Source organism: Sinocyclocheilus rhinocerous, unplaced genomic scaffold (assembly GCF_001515625.1).
Source record: "Sinocyclocheilus rhinocerous isolate Xijiao unplaced genomic scaffold, SAMN03320098_v1.1 scaffold1829, whole genome shotgun sequence".
NCBI classification, from domain to species: Eukaryota; Metazoa; Chordata; class Actinopteri; order Cypriniformes; family Cyprinidae; genus Sinocyclocheilus; species Sinocyclocheilus rhinocerous.
The window spans coordinates 406,461-425,561 of NW_015650027.1; the positions used below are offsets into that span (position 1 = coordinate 406,461).

At 35.7% G+C, this 19,101-nt stretch overlaps 1 protein-coding gene across 1 annotated transcript in view; it reads right to left on the reverse strand.

Moving 5' to 3' along the window:
• Window positions 1–19,101, reverse strand: part of atrnl1a (attractin-like 1a) — a 273,170-nt gene that overhangs the window by 144,160 nt on the left and 109,909 nt on the right. Inside the window, exons 22-25 of the mRNA XM_016516416.1 lie at window positions 16,466–16,518; window positions 5,817–5,911; window positions 1,839–1,917; window positions 827–984 (exon numbers count right to left, since the gene is read on the reverse strand). Of these exons, the coding sequence (XP_016371902.1) occupies window positions 827–984; window positions 1,839–1,917; window positions 5,817–5,911; window positions 16,466–16,518 (385 nt within the window). The remainder of the gene's footprint in view (window positions 1–826; window positions 985–1,838; window positions 1,918–5,816; window positions 5,912–16,465; window positions 16,519–19,101) is intronic.

Here is a 19,101-nt window from a genome sequence, read left to right on the forward strand (position 1 = left end):
GGACGTGGCAACGCGGCACTTTCCGGGTCCAAGTTACACCGGCCTGCCGTCAAACCTTCACCCAGTGGTCAGACCTTGCATTTCTCCGAGCAGGAGTGCCCCTAGAGCAGGTCTCCAGGCATGCTGAGGTTTGCACGGATGCCTCTACCACCGGCTGGGGGGCCACGTACAACGGGCTTGCAGTGTCAGGGGTTTGGACAAAAAAAAAACGCTGTAGTCCAAACGAGCCGTTCGTTTTAGTTCTTGAAAAGGGATTTTTTAAAAACGAAATATCTCCCTTTGGAGTGGACTTTGAGATTTGTAAGTTTGAAGATCTTTTTTATGCCCAAACATACACACTACACACTGACTAAAATTCTAAAAGTGAAAAAGCATAATAGGACCCCTTTAAATCATAGTCATCAATGCTAAAATGCAAAAAAAAGATGGTGTTATGATCATAAAATCTGGACAGTTGAAGCACCAAGGAGAACTTCAGCATCTGCCCTGGCCAAACAAATCACCTGACTTAAATATTATTAAACCACTGTGGGCAACTTTGGAGAGAAGAGTGAAAAGCTGATTCCCTCCTCCAACATCTCTGAAGCAACTGGCAGATGTTCTGATAGACAACATTGAACAACAGACTATTTAAAAGTTGTATGAATCAATTCTACAAAGGGTGGAAGCTGCATTAAAGGCAAACGGTGGTAAAACACCCTAATAATGAAGTATTGCCTATTTCCTGGGTTTTTGTATTATTTTGTTCAACCCCTGTACCTGATAAATAAGAAAAGGCTGTTTTGGACTGGACTAAATTAAATGTACACCTGGCAGCTGATCTTACCTGTATTTTGATTGGCCATGAAAAGTTGCTGACATAAACATGGAAAGTGATGTTGGGATTTGCAAGGAAGGAGAATGTCTCACAGGAGAAGCTGTCTCTGTACTCTTTGATGCTAGTCTTGGACACTATGGGGAATTCCTCCCCGGAGATCGTACCCGCTGCAGGGACACAAAACACAGCATCAGCAAAGTGCACGTCAGCCAACAACAACGCCTGCATACAAAACCCTCTGCAAGATTAAATATGGCATAACATTCTGATCAACCCTTCAACTATAAAACATCTGAATAATGCATCTGAATAAAGCCATTGTAAGGAGCTGTACTTGAATACCAACAGGATCAATAGAGAAAGTATCATGAAAAAAAGGCCTAAAAACGTCAAGCTTCTTGCTGCTTCTCAAACAATTTGAACAGATTAAATGGTTAATAGTGAATACATGATCTATCACAATACAGTAAATCAAAAGCACAAATGAACATGAACATAAGTCAGTCTATACTGATGATTCCCAGATGACCCATTCAGAGGCTGTTCCATTAAGTACGACAGAAAGAAAAACTGATTTATTTTACTTATTAGCGATTCATCACAATTCAAAATGTGACTCTTCCATTAACCACTTTTGAGCTCAGTCTTAAATACTGCTATAAATATGCTCTCGCACTTGTCATATGACAATGACTGTTACACTCAAACACTATTCTAGTGACCATTGGGAGTGTGCTTTATCTCTGTCTATAGGGCAATCTATAACACTTCTCTACATATCTGCTTGTCATAGAGGTTTATTCAAACAGCAACAAAATGAAAAACTATTTCGCTTAGGCATTTGCCTGTGCAAGAGCACTTTGTTTATCTTAATTGAAATCAAAAAGCACTTTATGAATGCCCTGACAAACGGATTCATCGTATACTTTGTTCACTCAGATCTATTTTACAACGTAAATCTTTCTTTTGGGATTTCATTTTATTCTAATATACATGAAATCCAATAGCATGAATACTTTACCTGTTGAGCCAATAGACCATGTTATGTTGAGGTTGAAATTGTTGGATGCATTAATTGACATATCAAGGTTCTTGTTGGTCTGGAAAACAAACAACATGACAACAAAAAAAAGTATTTAAATAGCTGCGATAAAGTATTTTTTACCGTATTAAATGTGGACTTCTTTTTAACCATCATGTTGTGCTCCAGTCATATTTTCACAAAAAATATTTGTTAATATTATCAAATTCGACTTAAAATTAACTTAAAAATTATAATTTTTGTTTTTATAATGATAATTATTTTCCCAAATTGTTACACCTGTGATGCTCCCAGTCAAAAATGTCCAGTCTGCAAAAAATGCTTAAAAATGTCTGATGCTACTTTATTCCCAAATATTGGATTAACATTTTTTTGTCAACTAGTTGCTTTAAAAAAGCACATTTTAAAAGGCCAGTCACACCAAATTAGGTAAAGGATTTAAAGCACAGCACATGGGTTACATTTAGAACAATGGGTTATAATATCACATTCTAATTCCTTTAAAATATAATTTAATTTTCATAAACCAGGGCTCGCAAAATCGCTAGCCCGACGTCCCGGGGCTATTGTGTTTTCCAGTCGGGCTACCGAAATGTATCACCACTCTGCCCGACGGGCTATCTTAAATGCAGATCTCCCGCGGGGACTTAAAAACTCCTAAAGTGAGTTGTACCAAGCTTAAGGCCATAAAAAGTTTTAAATACGTTAAATGGTATAAGAAATGTCTTAATTATAATTTCAAGAGGTCTTACAGTTGGGGACGGAAAGATAAGAGTTGCAATACGGCTGGATTAAACTTCAAAAGGCAATGATGTCATTGAATAAATATGAGCGCTGCACGTTTCAAGTCAAAACGGGGATGTCTTTATTTGAATGTATCTGAAGGCAACAGACTGTCCTCAGAAACGTGTCGTTGGCATTTTAATTTAATTTGATCTATAATTCCTGATAAAGCAGCGTTTATGAGCGCGGAGCTGCTTTGTGTACAGCCGTTACCGGGGAAACCGCAATATTTCAGCGCTCCTAAAGCGCCACCTCGTGGCAGAGAAAAACCTGTATCTGAACTGTAAATCATGTAATTTTATTATGTTACCATAGACATTGTCCAAGCCCACTCATACTGTGTTCATTTTACTTGTGCAGCTCTTAAAATGGGTCATAAATTGCCTTAAATGTATTTTTTTAAATTCTGCAGATACACAGTAAATAGTGAAATAAAATTCCTTCCTTCATATTTGTGGATATTTGTGTATTGAAAATATTTTTGATTGACATTTAAACTCCTAGCTGATTTACTATATTTAAAAAAAGGTATTTTTTTTTATTTGGGCTAGTTAAATTAATTTTCGGGCTACCAAAATCTGAAGAGTACCTGCCCGAAGGGCTACCAGGGATTTTGAAATTTTGCGAGCCCTGTAATCATTTATTAAATAAAATCTGATTGTTTCAAAATCCTGTTCCACATAAAAGTGTTGTAACCATCAACTCTCTGCCTGTGACTGTGTTATGCCACATAATAATTTTGTGCTAAATATGCACAAAAAAACAGCTTGTCGCAGGAAAATCTCAAATTACACCTGTACAGTAGGGATGTCAAAATGCCTGAAAAACTAAAATCGAACTTTGTACTTAAATATTATCAATATTCGAATTATATACTAGGCCACAAGAGGGTGAATCGAGCTAAATATTACTAATGCACATTTATTCAAAGCAATAAAATAACACGACTATCTTTGAAAAAAGTGCATAATGTTTATAAAATATATAATTAAGTTGCTTAAACAATAGGAACCAAAACAGCATCATGTATGTATGTATTGTTTAAAACAAAGGACCGAAATGGTGCAGTGGGATGGGGAAAAACTACTGGTGTGGGACATGTTTTTTATAAGTTGAACTTACATTAATTTTACATGGCTTTCTAAACATGCGGCTCTCTTGTGCGAGATGCGAGTGCAACAGTGATAGGTGCCCCTATAGAAAATGCGATAAATATGCGTTCTGTGTGAATGGCTTGGTTTCAGTTTTGACGTAAACATCTTCTCCGCATTGATGTTCTCTTTTTCCGCAATATTTTGAATGAACAACGTAGCAGCGCCGCATCCAGTAGGTTCAACTGCATAGGCTAAAAAAAGCATTAAAATGCAATGACTGCATCATCATCGCAACTTGTGTGCAACTGATAAGGCTGCCTGATGCACACCAAAAATTAGAATGCAACGTTTTTGCATATGAATGTGGGTTTTTATTTTAAATTTGATGAATATTCGAAATTCTATTTTTTTTTTTGACAGCCCTACTGTATAGGACACAAATTTGGGTGCTGCAAAAATGTTTTTTGGTGATGTCATTGAATAAATATGAGCGCTGCACGTTTCAAGTCAAAACGGGGATGTCTTTATTTGAATGTATCTGAAGGCAACAGACTGTCCTCAGAAACGTGTCGTTGGCATTTTAATTTAATTTGATCTATAATTCCTGATAAAGCAGCGTTTATGAGCGCGGAGCTGCTTTGTGTACAGCCGTTACCGGGGAAACCGCAATATTTCAGCGCTCCTAAAGCGCCACCTCGTGGCAGAGAAAAACCTGTATCTGAACTGTAAATCATGTAATTTTATTATGTTACCATAGACATTGTCCAAGCCCACTCATACTGTGTTCATTTTACTTGTGCAGCTCTTAAAATGGGTCATAAATTGCCGTAAATGTATTTTTAAAAATTCTGCAGATACGTTGTAAATAGTGAAATAAAATTCCTTCCTTCATATTTGTGGATATTTGTGTATTGAAAATATTTTTGATTGACATTTAAACTCCTAGCTGATTTACTATATTTAAAAAAAGGTATTTTTTTTTATTTGGGCTAGTTAAATTAATTTTCGGGCTACCAAAATCTGAAGAGTACCTGCCCGAAGGGCTACCAGGGATTTTGAAATTTTGCGAGCCCTGTAATCATTTATTAAATAAAATCTGATTGTTTCAAAATCCTGTTCCACATAAAAGTGTTGTAACCATCAACTCTCTGCCTGTGACTGTGTTATGCCACATAATAATTTTGTGCTAAATATGCACAAAAAAACAGCTTGTCGCAGGAAAATCTCAAATTACACCTGTACAGTAGGGATGTCAAAATGCCTGAAAAACTAAAATCGAACTTTGTACTTAAATATTATCAATATTCGAATTATATACTAGGCCACAAGAGGGTGAATCGAGCTAAATATTACTAATGCACATTTATTCAAAGCAATAAAATAACACGACTATCTTTGAAAAAAGTGCATAATGTTTATAAAATATATAATTAAGTTGCTTAAACAATAGGAACCAAAACAGCATCATGTATGTATGTATTGTTTAAAACAAAGGACCGAAATGGTGCAGTGGGATGGGGAAAAACTACTGGTGTGGGACATGTTTTTTATAAGTTGAACTTACATTAATTTTACATGGCTTTCTAAACATGCGGCTCTCTTGTGCGAGATGCGAGTGCAACAGTGATAGGTGCCCCTATAGAAAATGCGATAAATATGCGTTCTGTGTGAATGGCTTGGTTTCAGTTTTGACGTAAACATCTTCTCCGCATTGATGTTCTCTTTTTCCGCAATATTTTGAATGAACAACGTAGCAGCGCCGCATCCAGTAGGTTCAACTGCATAGGCTAAAAAAAGCATTAAAATGCAATGACTGCATCATCATCGCAACTTGTGTGCAACTGATAAGGCTGCCTGATGCACACCAAAAATTAGAATGCAACGTTTTTGCATATGAATGTGGGCTTTTATTTTAAATTTGATGAATATTCGAAATTCTATTTTTTTTTTTGACAGCCCTACTGTATAGGACACAAATTTGGGTGCTGCAAAAATGTTTTTTGGGAATACACCTAGTTCAAAATCAGATACAAACCATTCTAAACCATTTTGTTTGTGAACACGTTGCAAATTCACTGACCTCTTCTGGAGTCGCCATGAAGTTAATGGCCGTGTAGTGCTGATCGTCCTCTTGAAGCAGACTAAAAGTGAACTGGTAGTCTATCAGAAGATTATCTAGTGAGGTAGAGAAGAAATACAAATTGTATTTGCCATTTATATGTCAAATTGTTTCAGCATAAAAATCATGAGATTTGTTAACATTATGAAGTGATTGCTTGGCAAAAATTCTTCATGTTCACGTCATGTTGAAATCACAACATCATGGCAATCACAGCTATTCTTCAAAGTAAAACACAAACTCTCGTTGGGAGAGAGAAGCAGTTGTGATATGAAGGACTTTTTGACAGCTCACATCTGCACGAGCAACTAAAGGTCACCTTGTCCGATTCAATTGTGAAGACGGCATATGATTAAATAGCAACAGACAGAGGAAGGCTGAGGATTGATTTGATTGTCCAGCGGGTCAAAATTAATATCAACTCTGCCAAGGGAAGAAAACATTGAACTCTCATTGAAATTATTGCACAAAAAGATGAACAAGCTTTCACTGGATTCTAGTTATCATTTATGACCTTTCTGAAATCGACAGAACCTTTTATAGATTAGGAACACTCAACAATGAGTAATTTAGGGTTTTTTCATTAAAAAATAGTGCTGTTTTTGTGATTATAGTTCAATTTATTGCTAATCTAACTCATCATGACTTTGAGAACACATCATCAACCCTTCAAACTTTAGACCTTAAATGAGCAAATGCAAACTAACTAAACAAATCAAACCGTTTCTGACCCCACACTAACCCAAGAAAAACTTCCAGGCCTTGTTCACGAGATGTTTATCTCAACATATCCGTGCATGATGTAACAATAGGGGTGGGAATCTTTAGTCACCTCACGATCCGATCCAATTCCAATGCTGGGAGTCACGATCTGATTCCAGAACGATTCTTGATCCCCCCCCCTCCCTTAATAATTAATTCGTTTACCCACTTGAGAATCTTAAAATCCTTACATTTACATATCCTTACATAAGTAATTAAGTACTTTTTAAAATAATTACAAATTGAAAAAAATAATTAAAACAGTTGTATGTTAAGAATTTTAAACTAATATAACTTCAAAACATACAAGCAAGTAGCAAATAATAAAAGAGGAGCATAGAAACATATTACAAACAACAAACAAAGAGTGCTTTCAGTATTTAAGATTATCTGAACGTTTTCCATTCAATAACTGTGAGTGATTTTTCTTCATCTTTACTGTTGTTTTTTACTATGACATCATAGACAGTGGGAGATCTATTAAGCTGCATTCACGCACGGATCTCTTTTGAAATATAAGAAGTAATGTGGTGTGTCCTGTCCGTTTAATCCCTTAAGACAGTGGTTCCCAATCCTGGTCCTGGAGAACCCCCAACACTGCACGTTTTTGGTGTCTCTCTTATCTGACACTCACATTTGAGGTCTTGGAGTCTTCACTAATGAGCTGATGAGTTGAATCAGGTGTGTTTGAATAGGGAGACATCTAAAATGTGCAGTTTTGGGGGTTCTCCAGGACCAGGATTGGGAACCACTGCCTTAAGACATAACTGGCTGCGCTTACATTAATTTTGCGTCATAAAACCATTTTGAGAAGCAAGTGCATTAAACCACTTACACGGAGTCGCGCACAGCCGCATGCGCGAGCAGTCTTCACAAACAAAGCGCACGTCAGCATTTGAAATTGAAACCAGCCTTCTGATAGTGAGGTTCATATTTTAAATATATAAGTCCACTGCATTCCAAACCACATAAATGATGACTTAGTAGAGCATTTGTAAGGAAAATACAGACGTGCGAGACCGCACACTTCAAGTGTAACATCAAACAAAGCGCGCGTCTCTCACAACGCATCCGGTGCAATGAAGCCCGCGAATGTCCTTGTAATTCGCTTCAACCTTTCCGAACTTTATGAAAGATTATTTAACGGAAGGTTCGAGTGGTGTATGTGTGTGAGGAATTGGAAGCAATCAGAATATGGGTGTTTCTAAAGCAAACTCAGCATCATCGCGCATCTGGTTAAAAACTAAGCTCAAAATCGATTCTGAAATTGTCCGATTAGATCCAGAATCGTTGGAGAGAGAATCGCGATGCATCAATGGATCGATTTTTTCTCCCACCCCTATGTAACAAATTCACACTAAACCATAGCAGATTGGGAGATGTTCACAGAAAGCGACCGAAACTAAAGGATATTAGCTTCAACAAATAGCCGTGTTCATTCCGCAACCACAGAGAGATGGAGAATTACTGCAGATCAGATCAAAGCGGCCGTCTTGAGCTTATCTTTTCCTCTGACCACTCAGTACCCTCCACTGTCACACAAATAGAGAGATTATTGTGGGTTCTCGCTCTCTTTCTCTCCTTATTCTTGCCCCAGGTACACAGCAAAGCTATGTTTATCCCATAAGGGTCTTAGGTAAACTTCAGAGAGTTTTTCCATCCCATGAAGGGAAAATAAGAGTGGAAAATCTAAAAGGGAGATCAACAGGCTGTTTTGGGTTGTAGGATTATGTCTATGTGCTTGAGAGGACACTTAGAGCTATTTATTGCCCACTCTCTTAGACCTCCTGCTGTTATGATTTTAATATTTTTGAGTGTGCATCTGTATTCGCTTGCATGACTGCATGTATATGTGTGTCAGAGTTACTCAAGTACAATGCAAATAATAAACGAACATAAATAACAATACTATGAAATATGTTCACTGCTTCCAACATTTTTGCATTAATCCGGTTATAATAAGCCAAATAATTGCACAAATTTAGCCAGTAAATCAAATTTCCCCTTGAGAGAAATCAGGGAGCACTAAATAATGTGTTTTTTTTTTGTGGTAATTTAATCTAGAGAAATTGTATGAAAACATGTGCTGCTATTCTATTTCAGAGGAATTAAATTATTAACATATGAGGTTATTAACCTTACTTGAACTCTGGAATATTTTCACCATCATCTAATAAAACAAAACATATATAAGAAGCCAAAAGAGGACGTTCTGATTACAACTGACAACATCATTGTTGTCTTGTGATGTGCTCTGGTTATGAAATACACACATTTATTTACAATACATAATTCAATAAAGCTTTTACAGGAATCTCAAATAACAGTCTCATCAAGCCAAAGTATATTTTCCCCTAAACATCCTGCAGAACACATTTAATTTCCAGGTTTAGAGGTCTGAAATGAAGCAATAACAGAAAGCCATCTCTGGCAAATGGGATCTAGGTATTTTATTTAATGTCTTCTACCATAAACGTTATCATCCTCAATTTTGGAACACCTTGCTGGCGGTAATGAGAACAGCGGAGAGTTAGGGACATCTGGAGTCATCTTTTTTAGAAGCAGGAAAGAAAACGGCACACTGCCCTTAAATAATAAGTTGAAGCTAAATATACACTGGTTCACATAGTCCTTGTGAATGCAGTGAGCTGAAATGATTTTTTTACACCGAGTTTTTTTACACTGTAGACAACCAGGTATGCATAACAAAAGCACATGATTTAGCTAACCATACCTGATAATACAAGGTCAGATGTTCTTGTTTACACATTATTTAATTAACAGGTATGATGTATGTGTTTTTGCTCAGGTGTACCAAAACACATGATCAATCATGAACACATGAACAATCAACCAATATCTCCATTATCACTGACTATCTGCAGTGACTTCATTTGAAAGCACTTATTATATTTTAAAGAGGCATAAATAGAAAGAATCAATTTACATTAGAGGTTCCGGATTGATTACATCATAGATGTATCTTCACATCAATTTTCTCTCCATATCATCAGCGTGACCAAAATACAATGAAGAAATGAAAATCCTAATTCATCCTCATGCACTTTAACATTGTCTTGATTGGAGAAGAAATCTACATCTAAGGCTTAAAGCCAATACAATTATCTTAAGAAAATAAGATAGGCCCTTAGATGTCCAAATAAAAGTGCCTTTGTGCACAAGCACAAAACAGCCTGACTGAAAGTATTTAGCAGTCTAGGCAGAAAGCCTGATTAGTTTTTGATGAGGGGCCTGAGGGTGTCCAGTAGTATCTGTCTGGCTAGTGGGATGCTCATTGGGTATGTGTTTAAAACAGTAGTTATGGCTTTTATTTAGGCTGAGGGAAGTTAGCCGTCGATCAGTGTATCAGGCATAAATAGAGCTGGACGATATGGCCAAAAAAATTATCACAATATTTTTTTTCATTTCAGTCGATATCGATGATTATCACTATACATTTCAGATCTTTATTTCTTTAAAGGCAGACTTTTGCTTCTAAGTGAAAGCTGTAGAAACCAGACCATTAATTGTGGTTTTAAACTACTCTTTATGGTCAGAACATGACAAACACTTCACGTTTTTGAATTCTTTACTCTTTTCCAGTCATTTTTCCTTAATAAAATAATTATCTTAATAGAAAAATATATTTCTTCATTTCTGCATGTGCCTGACTTTGATAACACGTATCTTCAGCACACTTTGCAGTGCAAGCTGCAATAATACTAATATTACATTTACAATAATATTACATTATATCTTAGAAATAGACATTTGACAGTAGCTTGACAGTAGTAGTAGCTTGAGTTATGATGCAGATGTAAATTTATGTTCATTATAAAAAACAGTAACATCTGTAAAAATAGTAACAACCAAATTTTTAAATGGTGAAATTTAATTATTTTGACTGTTTTGAGTTTTATTAAAATTAACCACTGGTCTTCCACAGTAGTATACATTTAGATCATGATAGCCACAGTTAAAACCATAGCACCTCAATACCATGGTAAAAATCTAACTATGTACCTATTGGTTTCTTGTATAAAAACAGTAGTCTAATTGCATTTAGTATTAAAGGGGTCATATGATGCGATTTCAAGTTTTCCTTTCTCTTTGGAGTGTTACAAGCTGATTGTGCATAGATAAGATCCCTGAAGTTGCAAAGACTAAAGTCTCAAAACCAAAGAGATATTCTTTATCAAAGTTAAGACTCTGCCACGCCCCCCTAAAACGGCTCATTCTAACACGCCCCCACATATCTACCCCACTATGTGGAAATATTTGCATAATCCCGCCGCAAATGTGCACGCAAAGAAAGAAGGCATGGTTTCAGTAACCGCAGTTAGTGTTGAAACAGCCATGTCAGGGAGACGCTGTGTGTTTCAGTGCGAAAGCAAAAGCACTTTATTTGGATCACTTACAACAGAACAGCAATGCATTTTATGGACGACCGTTTCGTGAACCTAGGAGAGGAGGTAATTCTGACTTTACTATGACAATCTGGCGCTTCTGAATCAGCTACTGTAAGTATGTTTTGTTATTAGTTTAAGTATTTGCTATTGACTGTTCAAATGCGGAGTTTTGAGCATCAGGACCTACAATAATGTACAGTATTTGAAAAATAATGTGTTTTTTGAACATTAAAGCATGTCAACATATTCTGTTACACCAAATACACAAAATAATGATCTTTAAAAAAGCATCATATGATCCCTTTAATGCACAGACATTATAGCTTCATCAAAAAAATATACTGTAGTTATATACCATTACTCCTTTAATACATGTATAAATAAATTATATAATAAAATTCAATATGAATATTCCACATTTCTGCCACAATACCATGGTGTGGTTAGTATTACTACAGTAAATCCATGGTAAATTATGGCGATTTATAGATTCAGACTGTAGATTGTAAGATTGTAGATTTTAGGATCATCCATCCAGTGTGTGAAAGAATCGTTCAATGTGATTTTTGAACCATTTCAAAAAGAACTGGCTAAAAAAATGATTTGTTCACAAATTGGAAAGCACATTCAAGCAGGTCTTGGTTTGCTCAATTACAAGGATTTATATGATGTTTTATGTTTTGTTTTCTGAAATTTAATGGAGCAAAAATGACAATGTTATGCTTTAGAATGTTGTAAAATAAATTAAGAAAAGAAAAGAAAAGGAAAATACTCTAATAGTGCTCTAAAATTACAGTAAGGAAGTAAAAAAATTACTTTATTACAATCCAGCACTACTCTGTACTATTAGAATATGCTATAACATGGTAAATATGACCTCTAGTCAAATAAAGACAATGATTTGATGAGAGTTTTGACTGCACCACATTCATCCTCATGTATATGGCAATTGCAATATGACCTAATGACACTGGAGGTCAAACTGTAATATACAGCTATCCATTGCGTTAGTGAAGGACACATTCAATTACCGTTATAAGTGAGCTGCATTTATCGTCATCATTACTATTATAATATTTGATGGCCCTTGATTTTTCTCCTTGTCATAACAGACATTAGTGTGTTCAAGGCTGGTTGAATTAGCCTGTTACAAAGACGAAGCGTAAACATCAATCCCACTCAGTGGGTAAATGTCACTGACGTTCCCTTGGGGAGTTAAGACTTGTCTCGCTCCGACTAGCCTCTCTTCATGGCTTTAATTGGTCAAATTAGCGAGTGTGTCCGCCCCACATATTCAAAGCCGGACAACTGAATCACTGCAGTGCACACGTGTGATGAAATCCATAGTGACAGAGTGATGGGAACAGTGCTAGTAAGAGATAACAGCTGGATGCTGGGAGTGTGAGGTGCTGCTTGTGTTTGCAGGGACGAGTGTGTGTGTGTATGTGTGTGTGTGTGTGTGTGTGTGTTTATATGTCTGTGAGAGAGATTGCAGGCCAGCTGCAGTGTACACTTCAGCGTTTAGTACACCATACAAGGAGTATGAAATGAAGAATAACAGTTGCTTTAATCTGAACTCCAGTGTAATATAATCATAGATACCACAAAGGTTATTTTAACTAACCATGACTGACATCAGATGCCTTACAGCATGTGCTGTGAGTTTAACATGCATTTGGGAACGCACCGTGCGCCAGGTTCACTTTATTTTTACATTTGCATATTTCTAACATTATTGTGGACAGAAGTTTACAGCATTTCACCAATATTCTGGTAAAATAAAAGCTTGAGGTTTGAAATGCTAAAAGCTTGAGGGTTTGTACATTTGAAAGTGAAGCATGTAAGATAATTATTACTACTGTAATTTGTAATTATTTAAAAAAATTAAATTAGTATTATTTATCATCAAATATTCTTTTTTACCGTACTATGTAACAGTATGGTATAACAGTAATATATTGATGTTTTTTTGCTAAGTTAAAACTCAATAATAATAACAATAATAATAATAAATATATTATTATTATTAAAATATCATTAAAATCACAGGTGGTACTTCAAGGAAATATTTTACATCAAAGTGGTTCAGCTGACAAAAATATTTGTGAACCCATGTCTTATGGTTTGCAAATAAATAAATAAATAAAAAAATAATAACAATAATTTTTGTTTTGGTATGTTAGTTTGTTTGTTTCCATACCATGTAAGTCAATGGGGTTTAATCTTGTTTTGGACCCCACTGACTATCATTGTATGTACAAAAATGGTTTAAACATTTTTCCAAATGATCATCTTTTGTATTCAAAAGAAGAAAGAAACAACATGAAGGTGAAACAGAATTATCATTTTTTTGGGTGAACTAACCCTTCAATATAGAACGTTCAGTCACAGGTGTGTATTTATCTGCATTTTACAACAGAACATCCAATGGGAATCGGCTTTCTAATGCGTGTTGCATTTCAGCTGGAAAGAGGGGGGGATGCTGGAATGGATTTGTTGACCACAGGAGGATATGATGCAGTGCACTATCAATCATGAAGTGATATAACAGTATTGTGCTGCAGAGACTGGAGGGGAGGTCAATTATAAATAATGCATTGGTAATAAACGCTCCTATATACAGGGAACGCGAGTCTGATCTGCTCATAAAAGCCTTGCAAACCCCTCACACGTGCTTCTGACACAGTCATCTTCTATATGTGTTGATTAATCATAATACTAAGAACCTTTCCACCATAAGGCACCTTTTGACTTTGTAGTGCAGTAGATAACACAAATGTCTGGTAAGCAACATAAACCTCAGATGTCCAAAAGGTTGCAAAAACAAAACAAAAGATGTTTAGATGCAAGAGTCACACAAATTGCTAAGAACAGAATGGATCACCTACTGATGATTCTGCGTCCATTAAAATAAATTGGCTGTCTGAATGTGCTCTGCTTATCTGAGACTCTGTAATCAAATGGAGCTTAGTTTTAAAAACATTCATTGGTGGCATTAGAGGGCTGTTTATGTAAGCCTGGTTTGGTTGGTCAGATCTGGTCTGGGATGGAATTTCTGGGGCTTGTAGTGACATGAGTAATGATTTACAACAGGTTTTTTTATTTTCTTTGAGTACTGAGTAGTTTAATTTCCTGCTGTCTCGAAGTTTGTGTGGATGAGCTCCCAGTCATTTTCAAGAGAGCCCGTGTCTGCTGCTCCTGAGGATGATGCCGTGTCATTTCCTGTATATATTTTCCTTTATTTTGTGGACAGATGAGGAAGTTATGACTGCTCTAAACTGTCAATCATGACAACTGGACTAGTACTAGAGCTGTTAGGCTGCCATCTAGTGCTCTGAATGTAAACTAAATCTATACTGTGTGTGTGAGACAGAGATTTTCTATGATAGACAGAGAATGCTAAACAGGGAAAGCCAGAGATACAAAGCACAGCCAGCTTTAACAAAAATATCATGGATTACTGCAAAAATTTTGTTTGTAATCCTATAATAACCAATGTACGTTGTGGCACAGTGGGCAGTGCACATGCTCACAACATGTAAGAGTAACAGTGCTCTAGGGATTTGGGATTAAATTCCTATTCCTAATTTTAAAAATAATAATAATAAATAAATAATGCTAAAACTTGAGGGCTAAATGTACCATGTGAATGATGCACATTATGAACATGCATTAGTAGCACCTGTAATAACAGTCTAAAAATATCAGTTACTTTCATTACAAAATAAAATAAAAAAAATTAAAGTAAAATAAAATACAAAAATAAACAATATAATATATAAGAAAATAAAATACATTTTTTACCCTATAAAACACAATGAAAACTTTTACTATATTACATCCAAAGTGACATGGTGTATTCGCATCAGGGATTTAAATGCTTAAGCTGTTTAGACACGGGAACATTACTGTTACCCAAGAACATGAGAGGCTTTGCTTACGTCCTAAAAAAAAAAAACTTCTTTTAGGGAGAACACCACTTTTGCTCTGAAGAAGCATAAAGTCGGTCCAGTCCTCCTAGCTTCAAATCATACAGCGTAAATGCTGTATCTTTCCATACATTTGTATTGCATTTTATAGCAGCTGAAGTAATGGGTGGGGGGGCTGGTGAATCAAACATGACTGCTTGCCCACTGCACTTTCTGACCTTTAGATTCTATCTGAGGCACTTTAAGTCAAAATCAGTGATTGTGGCTCGAGGACATGCTGGCCGCTTCCACTCCAAAATGGAACAGAAGCCCCTACTTAAGGTGGGATAACAGATTACATGAGTGAATGTCCATGACATGGCTGCTGAAAATAATTCTGAATAAGATTCGGTGTCCTATTTTTTAGTACTGGCAACAATTAAACATAATTTCTCCACATACTCCTATTAATGTAATGCAAGACAAATATCATTCTCACTACTGTGATACAATAATGAAAATCACCTTTTCTTGATGTTTAATCTGCATTTTGGTAAAACATTAGATTTTTCTGAGATCCATATTAACTCTGCCAAACAAAAATAAGTAAGTAAATAAATCAATAAATGTGCAGAATGAAGTGGTAACTGGAAGTCACACTCCAAAAACCTCATGTCCTCACTCAAGGGCATATATGATTATTCTCCTCAAAAAGTTTGTCCTAATCATTTTCCAGTCCAGGCCAAATCCACCACAAACAACTGTACTGAGATCCTAAACCTCTTTTAATCTCTCCAGATAAGCAACATGTGAACTACACATCTCAGCTGTGGGCGAAGCCAAGAGCACACGTGTTTCGCTTTAGGCTATGCTCTTGGCATTTAGCGACAAGGTCGACAAATAAGATTCCCTCACACACAATGCACACATATACACATAAAGATACAGCAGACAGAAGCCAAGATGAACACAAGTGGCGTTGTACCGCTGAGAACAGATAAATGCTTGTGTGATGGAGTCCTGATGAGGGGTTAGAAAGAAACACTTCCATCTGCTGTGCTTCCAGAAGGTGCTGTATATGTTTATTTGTGAACACTGGATAAAGAGTTTGAAAGTGTTTGACACAGGTAATGAGTGTGAGTGTGAGAGTGAAGTGCTGGATGATATACTGAATACTCACAATATACAGTATGTGTGATGTTTTTTGTTTGTTTGTGTTTTGGCTACATAAAATTAAGCAACATTGAGACTATTACAATGACTTCAATGTGCTGTTTATTTGGCCATTATGTTTCCTAAGGGCGGTGTCGTTAAATTAGTGTTGTTGTTCTGTTTTTGTACGGTTGTCGACTTGATTCAAAGATGATTGCTAAAATGATGCAATTTTGGAGAAAATCCATGAAAAGAGACAGAATACATTAACATTATAAAATGGCAAGATATAATAGTTAGCAATATCACCAGACCTATGACTGTGTGTGTGTGTGTGTGTGTGTGTGAGAGAGAGAGAGTACCAGTGAGGGTTACTTACAGTAACATGTTCCTCTAAGTGGGTTGCCAAGGTAGCGATTTTCAGAATCACATCTGCAGTAAATTAAAAGAAAGAACAATTGGTTAAAAAATATGATGCATGTACACAAACAAAATAGATTTGGGAGCTTGGTTTGACCCATCAACAGAGAAATAGTTCATCAAAAAAATGTAAATTCAGTGATTTACTATAGCTATACAATAGTGGTTCAACGGATCACAAATCTCACTGTTCGGATCACATTACGGTTTTTGACCCACGGATCGGATCATTTTTCGGATCAGCAAGAAAAGAAAAATATTTCAATTTAACTTGCTTTCCATTTATTACTTAAAGCGAAGTACTTCTTTGATACCACAGCAAATACTACTAGATTAACTAAGTACTTTTTAAGATTAATTTAAGATAAGTAGATTAATTTAAGTAATAAATGGAAAGCAAGTTAAATTGAAATATTTTTTATTTTCTTGCTGATCCGAAAAATGATCCGATCCGTGGGTCAAAAACCGAAGAAAAATATTTCAATTTAACTTGCTTTCCATTTATGACTTAAAGCGAAGTACTTCTTTGATACCACAGCAAATACTACTAGATTAACTAAGAAAGTTTAAACATGATTAAAGAGACAAGAGGACAGCCAGTAAAAATAAGAACAATTACACAAATTACAAGCATAGATAAATACAAAAGTATATGTTACAAATAAAATAAGGTTGGTAGTATTCAAATACAGAAACTTAGTGTTCACTGTATAAATTAAATATAGATTTTTATCACAGCTGTTTTGTTGTTTGATGATCATGTGCGCGCTTCATGTGTGTGCGGCTGTGTGCGAAGAGAACAGCACACGCGTAACTAATCGAGTTCCCTTTTGCCTTTTCTCTCTGGAATTGTTTAAAATTTTGCAATTAATCCGCGGATCACATGCGTGCCGAACCGTGGGGCTTGGTCCGTACGGATCACGGATCAACTACGATCAGTTTAACCACTACTTCTAACAAAAATTGTGTTTTGTAATGCAATAAAAAAATTAAAAAACAGGTTTGCTGTGCTTGTTTGTAAGGGCTGCATAATTTTGCCAAAATTTTGGACTTGTATGTCAATATGTATATGGTGATGAAGAAGAAAAAAGCAAATAAAATTGCAATTAAAAAGAAAAAAAGAAAATTATATATTTAATTAAATCACAGCTTTTGTGATTTGATAATTGCACTAAGCCATAACAAAAAAAAAATCGAAATATTATTTGAAACTACATAGTATTTTACTATTTCTGTTACTACTGTAGTTATATGCAGCTTTTATGACAATATTATTTGCTGTTGTAGTTGTGCAGGAGTTGTTACTTAAAAATGGCTGCTTAAACTTGTGAGTGGCTGGTAAAATTCTGCATTCAGACATTGTGGCAGTTAATTTGCCACCCTGACTGAGAGTCTACATGGAATATTTGGACTTTTACGCAGAACACAAACTGTTTCACGTCAAGATCATTTACAGTTAAGTAGTGAAGGCAAAAAGGTAATAAAAAATTATGATAAACGTAAGAGAATAGTGACCTGTCAAAATCTTTCTTTAAACCACTGCAGGAAAAACAGAGATAGTTTTCAATGTTGAAGAATGGGCAGGGTGGATTCACTGTAGGAAGAGCAGGGATGGGCAAAGATACATCAAAATGTATTTTAAAATAAAATACTAAATACCTTAATTTTAAGTGTATCAAAATAAACTACAAAATACAGCAGCCACACCAAGTATAAAAAAAAACTACTGTATTTTTGTATTTTAAAAATACAAAAAAAATACTTTTACAAGGGAGCATGAAATTTCTTCACAAAATTTTGCAATTAATCCGCGGATCACATGCGTGCCGAACCGTGGGGCTTGGTCCGTACGGATCACGGATCAACTACGATCAGTTTAACCACTACTATACAACAAGACAACAGCTATTAATGTTTCAACTTTTCTTTTAAAATATGCTGTGCCCATAATAAATTTTAAAAAAAATTGATTGATTGATTGACACATTACATGACCCAAAAGTGATAGTAAAGACATGTTACAAAAAAAGATTTCTATTTTTAAAAAAATGCTGTTCTTTTGAACTTTCTATTCATCAAAAAAAATGAACATGTTTCTTTAACATCAAATCTAAAAAATATTAGAATGATTGCTGAAGCATCATGTGAGAATGAAAAACTGGAGTAATGGCTGCTGAAAATTCAGCTTTGTCATCACAGTAATAAATTATATTTTAAAATATATTCAAACAGAAAACAGTTTTTTAAACTGCAATAACAGTTTACACTATTACTGTTACGTATCCGGTCCATGAACTTCCGTCTGCTAGCCATCAGAGGTCACCCTTTCCATTTTCATTGACTCTCGCACTACACACTGTTGCATATCACCCCGGACTACATATCCCATCATTCATTGCACTGATTGCACACAGCACTGATTGCACACAGCTGTTTCATATCACTCACTCACTATTTAACACTCAATCTCACTCCTTTGCCTAGCCTAAGCCTAGACTTGCCTTGCCTTGTCTGTTTTCTCGGTTTCTGATCATTGCCTGTTTTCCTGGTTTTCCTGGTTTAGTCTCGCCCTTTTGATTCTGTTCGCCGTTCGTT